General features: G+C 34.2%; 1 protein-coding gene across 6 annotated transcripts in view; it reads right to left on the bottom strand.

The window, feature by feature from the left end:
- ADK (adenosine kinase) overlaps positions 1-18,721 on the bottom strand; it is a 523,666-nt gene that overhangs the window by 319,675 nt on the left and 185,270 nt on the right. For all 6 annotated transcript variants that reach the window (XM_023625334.2, XM_070227663.1, XM_070227653.1 and 3 more), the window contains one exon: positions 16,468-16,546. In XM_023625334.2, the coding sequence (XP_023481102.1) occupies positions 16,468-16,546 (79 nt within the window). The remainder of the gene's footprint in view (positions 1-16,467; positions 16,547-18,721) is intronic.

Raw genomic sequence — 18,721 nt, 5'->3', positions numbered from 1 at the left:
AAATGTCCCAGGGGCCAGCCCCGTGGCTGAGTGGTTAAGTTCACGCGCTCGGCTTCAGTGGCCAAGGGTTTCACTGGTTCAGATCCTGGGCGCAGACATGGCACTGCTCATCAGGCCATATTGAGGAGGCGTCCCATATGGCACAACCAGAGACACTCACAACTAGAATATACAACTACGTACTGGGGGACTTTGGGAAGAAGAAAAAGAAAGAAGATGAGCAACAGATGTTAGTACAGGCGCCAATCTTTAAAAAGAGAAAAAAGAAAGAAAGAAAGAAAAGAAATGTCCCAGGAAAAAAGTAGTCAGAGCCTTACAGTTCTGGCACAGCGAGCAAGAAAGACTGTCTCTGCCAAGAAAAACAGAGCAGCAATTGCCAAGAGCTGAGGTGAGGGAAAGGTTGACTACAAAGGGGCACAGGGAAGTTTTGTGGTAATGGAACTATACCTTCTCTTGTTTCTGGCAGCGATTATACATCTGTATACATGTGTCTTAAGTTATATAATTGAACATTAAAAAGGTCAATTTAACTGTGTGTAAAATTATTTCTGAATTTTAAAATGGAAAAAAAAAAAAGAAAATGAAGATATTGGGACCTTGTGTTAACATCCTCAGTGGCCCTTTCTGCATATGTCTACTTTCAGTTTCCAACTACTTAACAATGTTTCCAGCATTCATTTAAAATTCATTTATTACACTTTTAGATATACTGAAAACTATTCAAACTTACTAACCTAGGACTCACAGTTTCTAGATCTCCTGGTGTTTACAATTTTTGAGAAAGAAAATAGCTTAAACTTGCAAAATAAAATAAATAAAAATTAATATAGTTTACTGTTGCCTTTCAGCTTTCTAAATTAAGATATGCAAAATACAGTAACATTTGGCAAGCTTCCAGTCACCCTTCTTACCATCAATATTAACTGACACACAGAATAAATTTTCAAAATCATCAAATTGCCATTGCTCATGTTTCTCCTACTGACCAGTGATCTAAACATTTATTTTAGTTAGGAAGGTTTTTAATAGAATGTAACATCTGTTTTATGTTATTTGGGAGACAGCAAAATTCTTCCTCTCTGACTGGATTATTAATGCTCATGCCTTCTACGGAGTTATTCTCTTCATTTGGAATCCCCACACTAGCTCTCCGAAGTGCAACATACTCCCTCATGTAACATATTCTGCTAACTGTATAATACTGTAGATACCATAACTTTAATGTGACATGCTAGCATTTCCTCCTTAAACAACAAATGCATTTCTTATTCTCAATCACAAATTTAAATTTCCTGTGTATTCCCAGCTCACCAGGCATTTTTCTCTTAAAACAGCTGCATAAAAGAAGATGATTTCAAGTTTTTGATTTTGTCATTTCATTTTTTATAGACCTCTCTACAACTCTTAGAATGGAAAAGTGAAGAGATATTTGTTTTAATCCGTGTACTATTAAAGCACCTTAAGCATAAGAAACATTGTAAACTAGTTGTACTTCTTAGGAGTGATGTAAGTCAGTCCATGACACATATAAAATTATTTAAAATAATGGTTGTATTAAAATCAAGACAATTCCCTTTAACAAAGGCATTCTGCCTGTGTTCAACTCTAGAATTATATTAACGTGAATACATTTTCATTTTGATTTTTAAAACTCCTCAAAATTTGAGATATATTCCTCATTTTGTTTGAGATTAACACCATCTGAGCACATCTTACATTTCATTGATTAAAATGGAGATAAAATAACATGACAAATGGAGTTGTTATATTTCTATTACCTTCAGTTTTTCTTGTTGTGCAATATTTTTAGTTCATAATGAATGGATTCTGACAAAATTGAGACAAACTACATCACTACTGATGATTCTCAATTAGTTCTTCAGTTCATTTCCTTTGCCTAACTCCAAGAAAACTACATATGGTTTAAATTACTGGTATTTTTTACTTTCTGCCAATACACAAACTATGCATTTTTTGCGTTGAAAACATTCCCGTGAATAATTATAATAGTCTCCAAAGAGACCAGATGGTAATAAACTCTAGAGCAAATTTGGAACCTAATCATAAGTTTACCTTTTCATAGTCTCATCATCATAATACAGTTCTTTGTGTTATGCCATTAAAAAAAATACTGGTGAGAGAAATAATATGAGTATATATTGTACTTAAATAAAAAGATATACAATCATGTTAGGGTCTTTGATAACTACACACACCCCCATCTTACAGTGTTAGCAATTTTTAAGAGAGCATCAACTTGATAGAGTATGACATTACTTATCACATAATATAGTGATTTTTACATTAGCAAGATTACTATTAGAATAAAATTGAAGAAATATGATCTACCTAATGGCAGCAAATGATTTGAAGTTAAAAAAATAGAAATACAGTCTAATATTATATAGAATTCCCACTGATTTTTATTTTGCTATTCTTCAAGGAAACATAATTAAATTATTCTGGCCATGCCATTTCAATCGAAGTAAAAGACTTGTATAATCATTTATCACTCTATTTAACAGTATCATGCTTGTGAGAAATAAAACTGAGGAGTGGATTTCAAAAGAAGCATAATTCAAAACTTTCAAAACATATTGTAGTATATAAATTAAATTTTAGGCATTTCCTTGTATCTGTAAAAAATAAAAGTTAGCCAAAGAGTAGCTTATTTTGTACTTTTCAATTTAAGCTACAAAATTAATGTATAATAATTAGCTGTATTTTCTGTATTCCTTATAATATCTATAACATATATATCTATAATATATAAACCTATAATAATATACAATGTCTCTGGTATTAAAAAATTCTTATAGCTCAAAACAAGGAATATATAAAATTACACAGCAATGGAAGAATAGAGAGAAAACAAAGAGAAGTACAACAAGGAGAGAAAAAGAAAGTTTAAATAGAAACAGCAAATATAAATTGGGGGGGAGGGCAGAGATTACAGAAAACAGAGACAAAAAAAAGCACCTGTCCAAAAGGTATTTTATCTTTTTGTTTGCTATTGTAAATAAACTTTATAATTTCTATTTATAGTCTATTAAAATGCCTCAATATTTTAATTTTAAATCCAGATAATTTATTGATTCTCTGTTTATAACAGTTTTCACTTCATTTTGTTGGGGTTTTGCACAATAGATTCAAGATAGCCTTAATTTATTTTCCTATTTTATCTATAAAATATGATGCTGGTATTGGAGTTGAGAAAGATAGATTCTCTCATATTAAGGAAGCTTATATCTATTATCATGAACAGATGCTGTTTTAACATCTCCAGAGAAGATCCAGATTCTCTTTCGTTTTACTGATATGTGACTAAAATAATAGATATTATAATATTAAACCATCCTTGCATTCCTAGAATTAACCCTACTTCCCAACTTGGTCATTGACTATTAAGGTGGCACTAGATTCTATTTCCAAATATTTTGAGATGTTTACAATAGTCATAAATAGTAATCTATACTTTTAGTTTTATGCTCACTTAGTTCTTTTTCTTTCTGCTATCCTTGCTGGGTTATGGTATAAATGTGAGAGCAGCTTGAAAAAAATAATCTAAGGGCTTTTTTTCTCCAGTTCTGCCAAACGGTTTAGAATTATCTTAGATTCTCTGCTTCTCACAGGTTTGTCTATTTTCCTGGTGAAGCCAGCTAGGATTATTACTCTTGTGGAGAGTAAGGTCTTGGATAATGAGGACTATTACTCTTGTGGAGAGTAAGGTCTTTGATAATGTGCTCTATTTCTTGTATAAGCTTTATTTCATTAATTTTTTCTGTTTAGAGTGAATTTTGGCAATTTACTTCTTTTGGACAATAGTTCACTCCATCCAAGTTAATTCATTTCATCCATAGAAATGAAAATGTAAACTTTCAATGGGATTTTATTTTTCACATATTATATGATAAAGAACACTCTGAATTACTCTGAATTGGTGAGAATGCATTAAAATAAACATTTCATTCAGTTCAGGTGGAAACAGAAATTGGTAAACTGTTTATGTGGACAAATTTGGCAACTTCCATAAAAATTTACTACACCAATGCTCTTTGACTCAGCAATTTGATTTGTAAGGGTAAATTATAGATACATTCACACAGATGGAAAATGAAATGTATATTAAGATACGCAATGAAACATCTTTGTAAGCCATCTAAATGTCCAAAAGTAGGGTATTCATTAAACAAATTATAATACTGTCAAAGAAGGGACCATTATGGCTATTAAAAAGAATCAGCATAGGGTATTTATCCAAAGAACTTGAAAACACAAATGTATAAAGATACATGCACCCTTAAGTTCACTGCAGCATTATACACAATAGCCAAGACGTGGAAGCTACCTAGGTGCCCATCGAGGGATGAATGGATAAAGAAGATGTGGTATATATACATAATGGAATACTACTCAGCCATAAGAAATGATGAAATCCAGCCATTTGTAACAACATGGATGGACCTTGAGGGTATTATGCTAAGTGAAATAAGTCAGAGGGAGAAAGTCAAATACCATATGATCTCACTCATAAGTAGAAGATAAAAACAATGACAAACACACACATAGCAACAGAGATTGGATTGGTGGTTACCATGGAGGGGGGTGGAGCAAAAGGGGTGATTAGGCTCACATGTGTGGGGATGGACTATAGTTAGTTTTTGGGTGATGAACATGATGTAATATACAGAGAATTCAAAATATATTACCAGATACATCTGAAAACTATATAATGTTATAATCCAATGTTACTGCAATTAAAAAAAACAGAAATCTGCATAGAAAAAAACAGGTAAAAAAATAAATAATAAATCAATTAAAAAAATAATTGCTTTACCATTGCAATAATTTCAAATTTCATTAACAGAAGATCAGGCCTTTCATATCATAATAGTATCAATGTTAAACAAGTACATATTTAAATAAGTTTAAAAATCAATGTGAATACATACTCCTGAAAATGTCAATGATGGAATGAGACTCTTGACTGGTAAAGAAGTAAAATTTAAAAATAGGAAGTCACTGGCTCTAAATGGAAGGCAACAATGCCCCTAAGGAGGATAAGGAGAGACAAGACATGGAGGTTGGGGGTTCTGAGTACTTGGTCACCTCTAAAGAGCAATACACAGTACAGTGCCTAGGAAGCAAAAATTTTGGCTCACTTTCTCACAGTTAAAATGAGCACCTGGCAAACTAGTAGAACCTGGAAAGTAATATCACAGATACTCATTTGACAATTCATTATTATAGATTGCAAAATTTGATACTATAATATCCAGACTATATCTATGAAGGATGAAGAGTAGCCATTAGACAGTAACAAAGATAGAAGGGATACAGTGGAGACAAGTCTCACATGCACCCAGACTTCTACCCAAGGATATTTCCCAGACCACAATATAGGAAAATAGAGTAAAACATACATTGGCAGTCTCATTAAGGTGAGGAAGCAAATCAGAGTTCAGGGATGTCCTCAGACATCTGGGATTTAAGGAGCAGGGTACCAGAGAACAGGGAGCTGCAGAGAAAGAAGCCCCAAAAAACAGTGTAAAAATGTTCCTTGGGAGAATAACGCCTAATATAAACTAGAGACTTCAGGTGATAATGACGAGCATATGTATGTTTATCAATTGTCACAAATGTACCACTCTGATGGGAGATGTTGATGACAGGGGAAGCGTGAATGTTTGCGGGCAGCAGCTATATGGGAAATCTCCATACCTTCTGCTCAATTTTCCTGTGAACCTAAAACTGCTCCAAAAAATAAAGTTTATTTATTTCACCCTCTCCCTCGAAAAAATGAAGAGCAATTTCCTAAGATTTAAGACAAACCCTAAATATTTTGACAGACGTACAATTCATTTACTAATTCAAAATTTTTAGCAATAAGCTATTAAAGTACTACTACAATAAAAATCCTGTCTTAAGAATGTTTTTTGGACATACTTGGAATCTCTTCACCCATGGAATCAGAAGAAAATTTTATAGTAATACTCAACTTAAAATTATAAAAACACTGTGTTCCTATACACATCTTTTTTTTTCTTTGTGACCATTTTAAGTAGTGGGTATTTTCAGAACTTATATTAAGAACAGGCATTGAGGTGTTAAGCTGATTACATAATTGTTTTCTCTTTTGAGCCTACTGCTAAAATATATTATTTTAATATTTTTCCTTCTTTTATTACTTTTGCATTCACTAAAATATAAGCATTATGAGGGCAGGCACTTTGTTTTGTTCTCTGCTATTTCTCCTTAGCATCTCCAACATTCTGTCACTTAGAGGACATTCAATGAACATTTTTTTAGTGACTGAATCGATTAATAGACATAACCTTTTATGTGAAAGCTGTATTTTTCTTTACTGCTTGATGTTGTGGTTTGTACTAATTTTATTTAGTTTTCTGACTAACAAATAATCAGGAAACTCTCCCTAACACTAGAAAAGTTGGCTGATTTCACAGCCAAAGCAGTTGTGACCCAACAACGATTGCTTAACTCACTTGATCAGGGAAGTTTTAGATACCTGATGAGCAGGGAGGTGTCTGTGTAGTAACAAACACCTCTTGTGGCACATGGATAAACACCTCTGGGGAAGTAGAGACTCAATTACATAGAATTAGAGAGCAAGCACATCCACTGCAACAAATTTCACCCAATAACCCAGTCTTTTGACTTATCCACCTGGTTATCCTCTGGTTTAGCACTATCATACAAACTGCGCTTCTTGTATAGTTCTTTACCCTGCTTTGTGTACTTGTTGTTCAAGTCTGTTCCTATGGCTTGCCAAAACTTTGTAAACATGATGTACCTAACGAGGTGATGTTAGGTCAACAATTCGAAATGATTTCTAACACTTATGACCTCAGACAACTATAGACTTTGAATAAGAGATGCCTGAGAGTTCTCCCTCCCTCCCTGTCACTCAAATGTGGCCTAAATGGTTTCCAACCACTATGAACTTTCCCTTCAACATGGGACATGACAACCAGCAAAGGTCCTCCTGAGGGACAAAAGCACTATATGCAGAAAACCTGACTCTTGATCAGTGATGCTTTTGAAGAAAAATCTTGATGACGGATGCCCCCTGTCACCACTCTTATTTAACATAGTATTGGAAATCCTAGCCAGAGCAATCAGGCAAGAAAAAGAAATAAAAGGGATCTACATTGGAAGAGAAGGGGTGAAACTGTCATCTTTGTGGACGACATGATTTTATATACAGAAAACCCTAAAGATTCCACTAAGAAAGTTTTAGAAACAATAAAGGAATACCAAGTCACAGGGTCATTTCTCGTGAATAAAGGGGTCTCAATAAGATTAAAAACTGATTTCTCACCAGAAACCATGGAGGCCAGAAGGCAGTGAGATGACATATTTAAACTGCTAAAAGAACCAAGAATTCTATATCTGGCAAAAATTATCCTTTAAGAGTAAAGGAGAAATTAAGACATATTTAGATAAACAAAAGCTAAAGGATTTTGTTAATAGTAGACCTGCCCTACAAGAAACGTTAAATGAAAGGACACTAGACAGTAATTTGAAGACATAACACAAAATAAGGAACACTGGTAAAGGCAACTACACGAGTAAATATAAAAGCCAGGAGTACCACACTTTTGGTTGCAACTTCTCTTTTATTCCTATAGGACTTAAAGGCAAATGAACAAAACAATAATTATAAAGCTATATTAATGGGCACACAATCTCTAAAGATGTAATCAGTGACAATAACAACATAAGGAGGGAAGACGAAGATGTAAAGGAGCAGAGTGTTTGTATGCTACTGAAACTAAGCTGGTACAATTCAAACTAGGTTGTTATAGGTTTAGAATGTTAACTGTAATCCCCAAAGTAACCACTAAAAAAATAACTAAAACACATACAGAAAAGGGAGAAGAAGGGAATCAAAATGGTACAGTACCAAAAATAAAAAATACATACAAATGAGTACTTGTCATGAACTGAATTGTGTCCTCCCCAAATTCATATGTTGAGGCTCTAATCCCTAGAATTTCAGAATGCAAGTGTATTTCGAGATAGGGCCTTTAAAGTGGTAATTAAGTTAACATGAGGCCCTTATGGTGGGCCCTAGCCCAATCTGACTGGTGTTCTTAGAAAAATAAATAGGAACACACAGAGAGACAACAGAAGTGTGCACAGAGGAATAACTACACAAAGAGGTAACAAGAAGAGAAAGGACTCAGAAGAAACCAAAACTAGCCAACATCTTGATTTTGGGCTTCTGGCCTCCAGAATTGTGAGAAAATATATTTCTTTTATTTAAGCCATCCGGTCTACGGTATTGCTACAGCAGTCTTAGGAAACCAATATAGTATTTATTTGAAATTAAATATTATTCTGTATTATTTACTTTTCTGTCACATAAGTGCTGTTATTTAAACAAAACAACAGAAACAAATTACTAATGGTGGCAATTAGTAATAATTAAAAGCAGGACTAATTAAACAAATAGTATGTGTGAGAAAAATATAACAATCGTTATAATGCTTCTTTTGTTAAAATAAATATAGCAACTTATTTCAACTTTTCTTAACTCTTTATTAGATATTTAAATTTTATAGGCCATAATGTGTATTCTTAACATATGTAAATGTAAAATTTTTAATAAGAGTAAGTATACTTAGCTTAAACAGATATTACCAATATTTAGAAAAAATAACACTGACATGTTTCTTTTTGTTCCATGAAATAACAGAATATTTTTACTCTGTTCCCTTTCCAATAATACTTCTTCCAATTAACTAGAACCATTAGGACATCCTTCTTTTAGGTGTGGTTAAACTGAATATCGTTAAATATAAATTTCACTTTCACTTACAGCTCTGCTCTTATCAAGTCCACATTCTTGGTGTGATTCTAGTGTGACGCCGTCAGCTAAATACGCTCTTAACAAAAGCATTTGAGCGTGAAATACTTAGGATTTTACTTACTAGCAATAGCAGGTATTTGGATATATGAGTTAGCTTCTAGCTTTACAAAATATCCATCTACTTTACATCTAAATGGTTGTTTTGGTATTCCAATTGTTTATCAATCACATACTTTGCATTTATAGATTCATTATATATGCCATCCAGGTCTAAAATGAACATCATTTCAAAACACTCAGAAGCACAATGATAATTTCAATTTGTGCTATCAAAGTTGGATTCCAAATAAGTTACAGTTTTAGTAAAGAAACTGAGAAAGTATTATTTAACTTGGCTGCCCTTTTGTGGTGACTTTTCTCCCCCCTTAATTATGAAACAGTCATATTACACAAAAATGAGTCATGTGTTTGTTGTATCAGCTTTTTCCAGTCTCCTTACAGCCTCTTCAAATATCATCAAACACTTTTGGAGAAATGGCATGTAAATTTCTGCTCTACTGTAACCTTTTTCTCATTCTCATCCTCAATATATTGCCAAATTAGACAAAAACATTCTTGTCTCACATTTTAAAAATATTTTACTGCAGGACATCTTTTCTAAGTCCAGCAACAATTACAGTCATTTTTTAGGCACATGTCCTGGGAAGCTATCCCCTTCCATTTCTTTAAAGTCAAAAATTACAACGTGTGGCATCTGTACATACTGAGAAAACTGAAAAGTGACCAAAAACATTCACTATGAAAGCATCAGTATCACAGGAAAACAAATCACATCTCTTTTTAGCAGTGTTGTATACAAGGTGTACAGGATATTTAGCAGATAAGATGTTTTTATTCTCATTAATAAGAAGTTTACACTGAAGGGAATTTGACAAAATTTAAATTTGCACTGTCTGGCAAATATGCAGATAAGAAAAGTCTAGAACTGTATTTGGACGTGATATCAACAATATTTTGTTTTACATTGCCTGTGGTTTCATTAAATCTTCAAGAACATGATTAAACAAATCAAAGTATCTAAAAGTTAATAGGAACTTTTTTTGTTGACGTGATTTGCTAGTTCAACTGATATATCAAAGTACAGTTGTTGCTAAGATCTGACAGAATGAGCTCTACATTGTAAAGTGTTAACCTTTACTCTCCTGACGGACTCTCAGTTCTTTCACAGAGGTGGTGACTTTTGCAAATAATGTTCTCTTTCAATTTTCTGCATATTTTTCCATAGCTACCATGTAAGTTATCGTTATTAACTACCGAACAAGGAGAAATCCACCTAAACCTGGTGTCGTGTGGGGAAATTACCTTGAAGCACTGGTAGCCTCCTAGTATATAAACAAGCAAAATATCTTGGAAGGCACAGAACAGAAAGGACCTACAGACCTCAGCAAAAAGAGGAGGATTGGCAGCAGATGTTAGCTCAGGGCTAATCTTCCTCAAAAAAAAAAACAAAACAAAAGAGCAAGAAACAAGGGAAAGAACTGAGGTAAGTTAGTACTCAAGGTGCACTACCTTAGGATGCAATCAAGTATAAGGACCACCCTAGCTGAACGTTCAAACATCCTGTCTCTCTTCACCTCGTTAGCCTTGCTACATACTCACTTGCACTCTGGGAGAGACTCAAGGGCAAGGAGGCTAAAGCTTGAGAAAGAGACTGCTGAATAGTCAAGGTTTTATTTGACTTTCTGGAGTAGAGAGTATATGGGACCAGAATGAGAACATACTAAGTGTCACTAATGAGTGATCAACTTAGGGGTGATATAACTGTCAGCTCAGTGGTACACGGTCATGATATGTTCTTTCCACCCCTTCCTACCTATAAGTAATACTCATGTTTGTTACAACATAGTTTTTCTCTATTCTATCTTCAGCAGTCTTACAGGTTACAAACTTACTTGCAACTTATATTTAACTCGAGTTTGCCTGTTTCCCAAGCTACCTGTCTATTTACTATCTATATTTAAAATATCCTATGAGTTTTGCCTCAATCATATAAGCTATCAGTTTACTTTCTATGAATTTCATCCATCCTGTTTTTCTTGTCTTTACAGAATAATTGAATATTTTCAGTATAAATATTACATAGAACACATACAGATACAGAAAAGACATATTACATATGCTAAATACCAATAAAAACATAGTAAATGATCTGTGAACAGTTGGATGACTGAGTTCTAATTTTACCATAGATCTTATCATATTTTAGATCTACAGTTCAAGTATCTAGTAGACATTCAGTTAGTGTAGCTCTACTGGACTGATATTTGCTGCCCAATATTTGCTTCTTCAATAATCTACAGTGATAGAGAAAATGGAAAGTGGTACTCCAGTTGTTTTCTAGGGTAAAGGAGAACTCAAATGGGTAAGAAAAGAAGACGACAGCCCAAAACCAAGCAATCAAACACACTAACACAAAACAAAACTCAGCACCTTCCCTGGTGGGCTGTTCCTGTGCAACTCCTTTCTACTGGATTTGCCTAGACTTTTTAGACAGCTTTAAGCTCAATCTCAATGTCCACATTCATTCATCACATTAGATACAGCCAAGACTAAACCATGATTATTCACTCTAAGGCTGTAATATTTTTTTGATATTTTACTTAAAATTTAGACGAGACAGTTTGAATTAGCAGTTACTACCTAGTACAATAACTAGCATATAGCTGATGCTCAATAAATATCTGCTTTATGTACCAAAAAGAATCAGTTATTCCTATTAATGATTGCCAAAGAAAATCTGAGCAATTCTCCTTCTAAAGAGAAGTACTTCTAAAAGAATGTTTCCCAAAACTATGTGGTTATCCTAGTCATAAATTATAATTTGGCAATTATGTAGTTGGATCATCAATCAGATGCAAAGGAAAAGTACTCTCAAAATATTAGGGGAAGTAAAAAGTCAAGCAAGATGTTCAATTGAGAGCTAGATTGAAAAACATATTTTTAAGTGGACGAGAGCCACAAATCTAGTTGTGCTGTGCACGAATGGGTACACTTAGGCCTTCTTAAGATGAAGAAAAGTCAGAAAAATGGGGGGGAAAGCCTTCAACCCTAGTGGTTTCCAAATTTTCTTTTAAAAAGTAGTATAATTTTTTTAACCATTTGTTATCTTATTAATCCTTACAACTTCCATCTGAGATAAGCTTTAACCTCCACATTTACAGATGAAAGGTCTATAAAAGTTGAATAAATTGCTCATGGCTTCATAGCCAGCCAGTCAAGTGACAAATCTTAAACGCAAACTCATTTCTAATGGACTCTCATGGTCCCAAGAGCAAATCCATGCTCCTGACTTGTTATTTTTTAAATTGTGTTAAAATAGACATTCACAAAATTTACCTTAACCATTTTTAAGTGACATTAAGTGACATTCACATTGTTGTACTACCCTTACCACTATCCATCTCTAGAACTCCTTTCATCTTGTAAAACTGAAATTCTATACCTATTATGCAGTAACTCCCCATTTTTCCTTCCCCCAATCCCTGGCAACCACCATTCTATTTTCTATCTCTAAGAAATTTGACTACTCTAGGTCTCTCACATAAGTGGGATCATCAGTATTAGTTCTTTCATGACTGGGTTATTTCACTTGGCATAATGCTCTCAAGATTCATTCACATTGTAGTATGTGTGAGAATCTCCCTTTTTTTTTAAGGCTGAATAATATACCATTGTACGCATATACCACATTTTGTTTATCTATTCATCCATTGAAGTACACTGGGGTTGCTTCCACCTTTTGGCTACTGTGAGTAATTCTGCTATGAACATGAGTGTACAAATATCTCTTCAAGACCTTGATTTCAATTCCTTTGGGTATGTAATCTGTCTTAGTCTACGCAAGTTGCTGTAACAAAATACCAAAAACAGGAGTGCCTAAACAATAGAAATTTATTTCTCACAGTTCTGGAGGCTGGGAAATCTAAGATCAATGTGCAGTCAATTTGGTTCCTGGAAAGGACTCTCTTCCTGGCTTGTAGATGGCCAACTTCTCACTGTGTCCTCATGTGGTGGTAGGGGGAGGGGAGAGCAAGCTCTCTGATGTCTCTTCTTATAAGGGCATTAATCCCTCATGACGGGACTCCTCATGACCTCATCTAACCCTAATAACCTCTCAAAGGCCCCATCTCCAAATACCATCACATTGCAGGGTTAAGGGCTTCAACATATGAATCGGGGTGGGGGTGGGCACAAACATTCAGTCTGTAGCATTCTCAGAACTGGAATTGCTGGGTCAGATGGTAATTCTATTTGTAACTTCTTGAGGAACTACCATACTGTAAACTATCCAGTGTACAGGGTTCCAATTTCTCTATATCCTTAATAACACTTGTTATTTTATGTTTATGTGGTAACAGCCATCCCAATGAATGTGAGGTAGGCAGCATAAATTTTTAAAAAGTTAAATTTTACATTAAAGCTAATATACAAAATAGAAAGCAAAATTGTTCTTCTTTTAAATACAACAAATTTAAAACAAATCTAGAATTACCCTTGCCTCCTTGTGACAACTTCTGAGAGCCCTGACCAACAGTTTGAGAAAAATCTTAGAAAACAGACTGATAAACCAATCTGATGTTGGGAAAAGGGGGTTCAAGTTGGATAAAGAAAAACTGCTATTCGTGAGTGTCTCTTTCAGTTTTCCTAGCTCAAATTTAAAATCTAGGACATGAGATAAAAATCCTACTGAGAAAATGAGAACAGTCGTGATTCAACCAGAAATTGAACATAACACTGGAGGTGTATTTGGGCAGATATATAGAGTTTTGGATTCAAGTTTCCAAAAACTGGAGAAACCATATACATGAGTACTGACATATTTTTATTCTGGTTCTTCTAAATTTGTTTGTTTGTCTGTCTTTTCGGGGTGGAGAGGATTGTTCCTATAACATATTATACTTAATAGTTTATTCTTCTATTGCTCCACGCCACCACCCTGATGCCCAAATATATTTTCATTATAATGAAAGCTTCAAGAGTAGGATCAAGTCCATTATTAACTGTTGCATCAACACCATCTAACAGACTACCTGGCACATGGTAGGAATTTAATAAATGATGATGAAGAAAGGGAGGAAGAACAGAAGAAGAAAAGTTAGGATACTTAATGGTTGAAAAGGAAAAAAAATGGTAAGTTTTGCAATGTAAGCTAGAATTTTATAAACAAGGGAAATTTCCTGTTTATTGATGTTATCTATCATATATAGCACAGAGATTTCTCTAATATCAATACATGTTGGCTGAACTAAACTGAATTGCTTTGCATATGGTCTAAAAGAAGGATTGAGGGGGCTGGCCCCGTGGCCGAGTGGTTAAGTTCGCGTGCTCTGCTGCAGGCGGCTCAGGGTTTCGTTGGTTCGAATCCTGGGCGCGGACATGACACCGCTCATCAAACCACGTTGGGGCAGCATCCCACATGCCACAACTAGAAGGACCCATAGGGAAGAATATGCAACTATGTACTGGGGGGCTTTGGGGAGAAAAAAGGAAAAAAATAAAATCTTTTTAAAAAATAAATAAATAAATAAAAGAAGGATTGCTAGTCTTACTATCAGGATAGGATTTCAACCCCAAATATACCATTAATAAGAAAGTAAAAATAACGGATGAGCCACCCAAAACTTTAAATTCCATTTACATCCTCGGTAAAGATAGGAACAAATACACCATTACTAGAATACATTGTTACAATGAACATGAAATATTGTCAAAACTGAAAATAATAACAGGCAATGATGGTTTTATTAGTGAGACCAACATCAGGTAGAAATCCAATCAAGAGCTTGATATTAATTATATAAGTAATAAATCTTGGGAAAGTAGGAATTGAAAAAGATCCTCAAGAAAGAAGAAATTTGTTAAGTGGACAGCTAATGGCTTCCTGGCTCTAGAGGGAGAGAAGAGTGAAGGGGGAGTAGAATGTGCTTTGACAGACTGAGGCTTTAAAAAAGAGATCTGTCATGGACAGAATTGTTCCCACCTGAAAATGCATATATTGAAGACCCAAACCACAACGTTAACTGGAGATAAAGCCTTTAAGGAGACAATTAAAATTAAATGAGGTCCTAAGGGTGGAACTCTCAACTGATAGGACTGGTGTCCTTATAAGAAGATGGAAGAAACACCAGAGATCTCTCTCTTTGCGGGCACAGAAGAAAGGCCATGTGAAGACAGTGAGAAGGCAGCGATCTACAAGCCAGGAAAGAGCCCTCACTAGAAGCTAGTCCTGATGGCACCTTGATCTTGGACTTCTGCCCTCCAGAACTGTGACAAAATAAATTTCTCTTGTTTAAGCCAAGCAGTCTGTGATATTTTGTTGTAGCAGCCCAAGGAGACTAATACAATATTCTAAGGACAAAAGTAAACTGTAACTTTTTCTAATAACTTGAGCTTACAAAGTGACCAGCAGGATGTTTTAACAAGAACAATACAAATTCAATTGACAAATACAAAGATCTTCTCATTAGGCCACTCCACACAAATGATCACTTTCAAGATTAATTTTTACAACTTAAAGTATTTTAATACTATGATTAAATTTGAGCTTTGGAAGTAGGTAAGATAATTACACTGCACACTAAATCAACTAAGTGTTAGTCCAAAAAACCAGAAATTGTTCAACCTTTCTCAATATTCTACTTCTCCAGTCCTTGAGATAATTAAAATTCAAAGGAAAAGCAAATCCATGAAAAATCAAAATGACCAGAGTCCATCAGAGTTGACCAATGATTGCAGTACGTGAGATTTTCAGCTACTTTTCAAATCACAAAGGGTAAGAACCTGTGGCAGGTAAAGCTTTTTCATCTCCTTCATAATTGAAAGTTTAAAAAGAATACTAACCAGTCTCACTCAAGATTAGGTTAGGCTGGTGACTTTGAGAGAATAATGTCAAAATGAGATTATCCAATTACCCATTGGAAGATAAAGATATGAGTATAGATACAGCTATATAAATTTGTACTTTTATATATATATATATATATGTATGTATAAGTATATATAAAAGATATGCACAGATATAGATATATAAGTATCTATACATATACACATGAACACTTACAGTATCTTGTTCTAAGAATGTCCTTTCGAAGCACCATATGAAATGCAGAAGCCATAAAGTCTAATTACATTAAAAAAACTGAGAACTTTGGCAAAGTAAAAGACACTATAAGCAGAGTTAAAGTATAAATAACAAATAAACAATAAATGGCTTTCAATTTATAGAATAAAAAGGAATACTAACCATAAAAATATCAGGAATTTCCACAAACCACTAACACAAAAAATTCTAAAATAATAAAAAAGGATTCAACAACTAATTAAGAAAGAAAAAGTGAAAATGAACAATAAACATTAAAAGATATTCAAGCTTACTAACAAGCAAAGGAATACCAATTAAAATAAAATAATTTTTGTGGATTAGATGGGCAATAACTGCTAAAATCCCAATTCAAAACCAACAAAACTATTCTATAGCAACAAAATACACCCTGGAAAATTTATGAACAATGACCAAAAGGCCTAGAATCATTTTATAATCCATTTCTTTGTAACTTTTAAAATAATTAACCAACCTGGGCCACTTTAATTGAATTCTGGGTAGAGCCACCAGCATGATATTCAACTTTGAATTTTTTCACAAGTTCATCAAACCTATAAGGAAATCACAGTAGAAAAAAGTAAGTTAGTATCTGTCACTTGTCACAATGTTATATTTTCTGATTAGAAATGCATTAAATCACAATTAGTGGGATTTTTTTTGAATTATACAATTATGTTGAATAAATGACTTAAAATACTGTACGAAAAACAACTTTGCTACATTTCCATACTGAAGAAATTTCTTCCACAATTGTACAACTACAAGAGTTTAAAATACATAGGCTGTCCATACTTAAACATTAAACTAAACACGAGTAAAAATAAAAATACATAAATTATTGTTTGTAAAAGCAACACATATTTCCTATATTAAGTGTTGATCTCTAGAAACCATACAAATGTATATTCAAATAAATTTTTAAAGCTTTTGATATCATAAAGACTATTAGCTTATAATTTAAAGAATCAGGAAACTATATTGGGTTGTAGGAATGATTCTAGGCAAGTTGCTTGGTGATAGTTTCTGTATCTGCCAAATAAAGGCACAGAGAGAGATGACCTAAAGCTTTGATATTTCATTATTCTGGTACATGATAAAAGCTATTTTCTCTCCAGGAAAATATATATACTCACTTTATGTGAAACTTTTCATATACATGAAACATGATCCATGTACACCTCTCCTACTACATATACCCAGTCAAAAGACTATGGACAACAATTCCAATAAGTCTCACATTAGATGGCATTAATCTGGATCACAAATCAATATTCCCTACTACATGGCTCTAACATGTTAGGAACTATGGGAGATATCCAAGGGGCATAAGTATGTACCTTAATGTCAAAGGATTTACAAGCTGTGGAAAGACAAAAAGATGAATAAACATGAAAAAATTGAGAAAATTAGAAAATACTGAGTTACAGAATAACAAAACATATGCAATATAGAGCCAGCCCTGATGGCCTAGTGGTTAAAGTTCGGCACGCTGTGCTTTGGTGGTCTGGGTTCAGTTCCAGGGCACAGAACCACACTACTCAACTGTCAGTAGCCATGCTGTGGTGGCAGCTCACATAGAAGAACTAGAAGGACTTACAACTAGAATATACCACTACGTACTGGGGCAGTGGGGAGGGGGAAAAAAAGGAAGATTGGCAACAGATGTTCACTCAGGGTGAATCTTTATTAGAAAAAAAAAAATGTATGCAATGTAGACAGCAAGTGCTACAGAAGGTTAGTCAAAGGAAAAGAGAGATTGGGACGTGAGTAGAGTATTCAAGGAAGATTCCAATCATGGAAAGTATTGTCAAAACTTTAAGTATAGAAGCAGATCCTTTTATTCAAATGAAACATTTAACAGAACATCAAAATATAAAAAAGAGATAAATGTAGAGATGATCAGATTAGGAGTAGGGAAAACGTAGCTATATCCACTCCCATTTCTCTAACTGTCTTGGGATTCCATCTATAAAACCCTGAGATGCCACTAAAACAATTAGCAAACTAGCCAAGAACTTTAAGAGCAATATTTGTATACCACTAATAATACGAATGTAATAATAACAGTAGAGAAGGGAAAGTACATAGGCACAGATGTGGTTAGGTGAGTAGCTGTGGTAGTTACGGGAAGTGCCTTTCTAACTACTTTCTGAACTAGGTATCAGCTAACTGTGATGTTAGAGATTGGAGAAGAAAGGGAGAGTGAGGGCCAGCCCTGGTGCCGAGAGGTTAAGTTCAGCATGCTCTACTTTGGCGGCCCAGGTTGAGTTCCCAGGCATGGACCTACACCACTCACCAGTGGCCCTGCTGTGGTGGCAGTTCACTTACAAAAAGAGGAGGGTTGGCAACGGATGTTGGCTCAGGGTGAATCTTCCTCAGGAAAATAATAATAATAAAATAAAATAAAAATTTTTAAAAAGGGAGACAATGGCAAAGTAAACGCAGAGTCATCAATTGCTAAGCTCCTCTGAGGTCACTCCATTTTCAATCTATTTAAATTTATAGTGATTACTGATATATGAGGGCTTAATGCTGCCATTTTATGACTTGTTTTCCAGTTCTTCTGCCCTTTTCCCTTCTTTGCTGTCCAGTGCATTTCCGACTACCAATTCAGCTTGGTACTTCTCTCTGAAAGTTTTCTTATTTTTCTCTTTATCATTTGTGTCTCTGTTCTCATTATTTGTCTAGTGGTTACACGAGGTTTGTACAAAAAAAATCTCATAGGA

Source organism: Equus caballus, chromosome 1 (genome assembly GCF_041296265.1).
Source record: "Equus caballus isolate H_3958 breed thoroughbred chromosome 1, TB-T2T, whole genome shotgun sequence".
In the NCBI taxonomy this organism is placed as follows: domain Eukaryota; kingdom Metazoa; phylum Chordata; class Mammalia; order Perissodactyla; family Equidae; genus Equus; species Equus caballus.
Note: the sequence above shows the minus strand (reverse complement) of the source record. Positions and strands in the feature narration are given on the sequence as shown.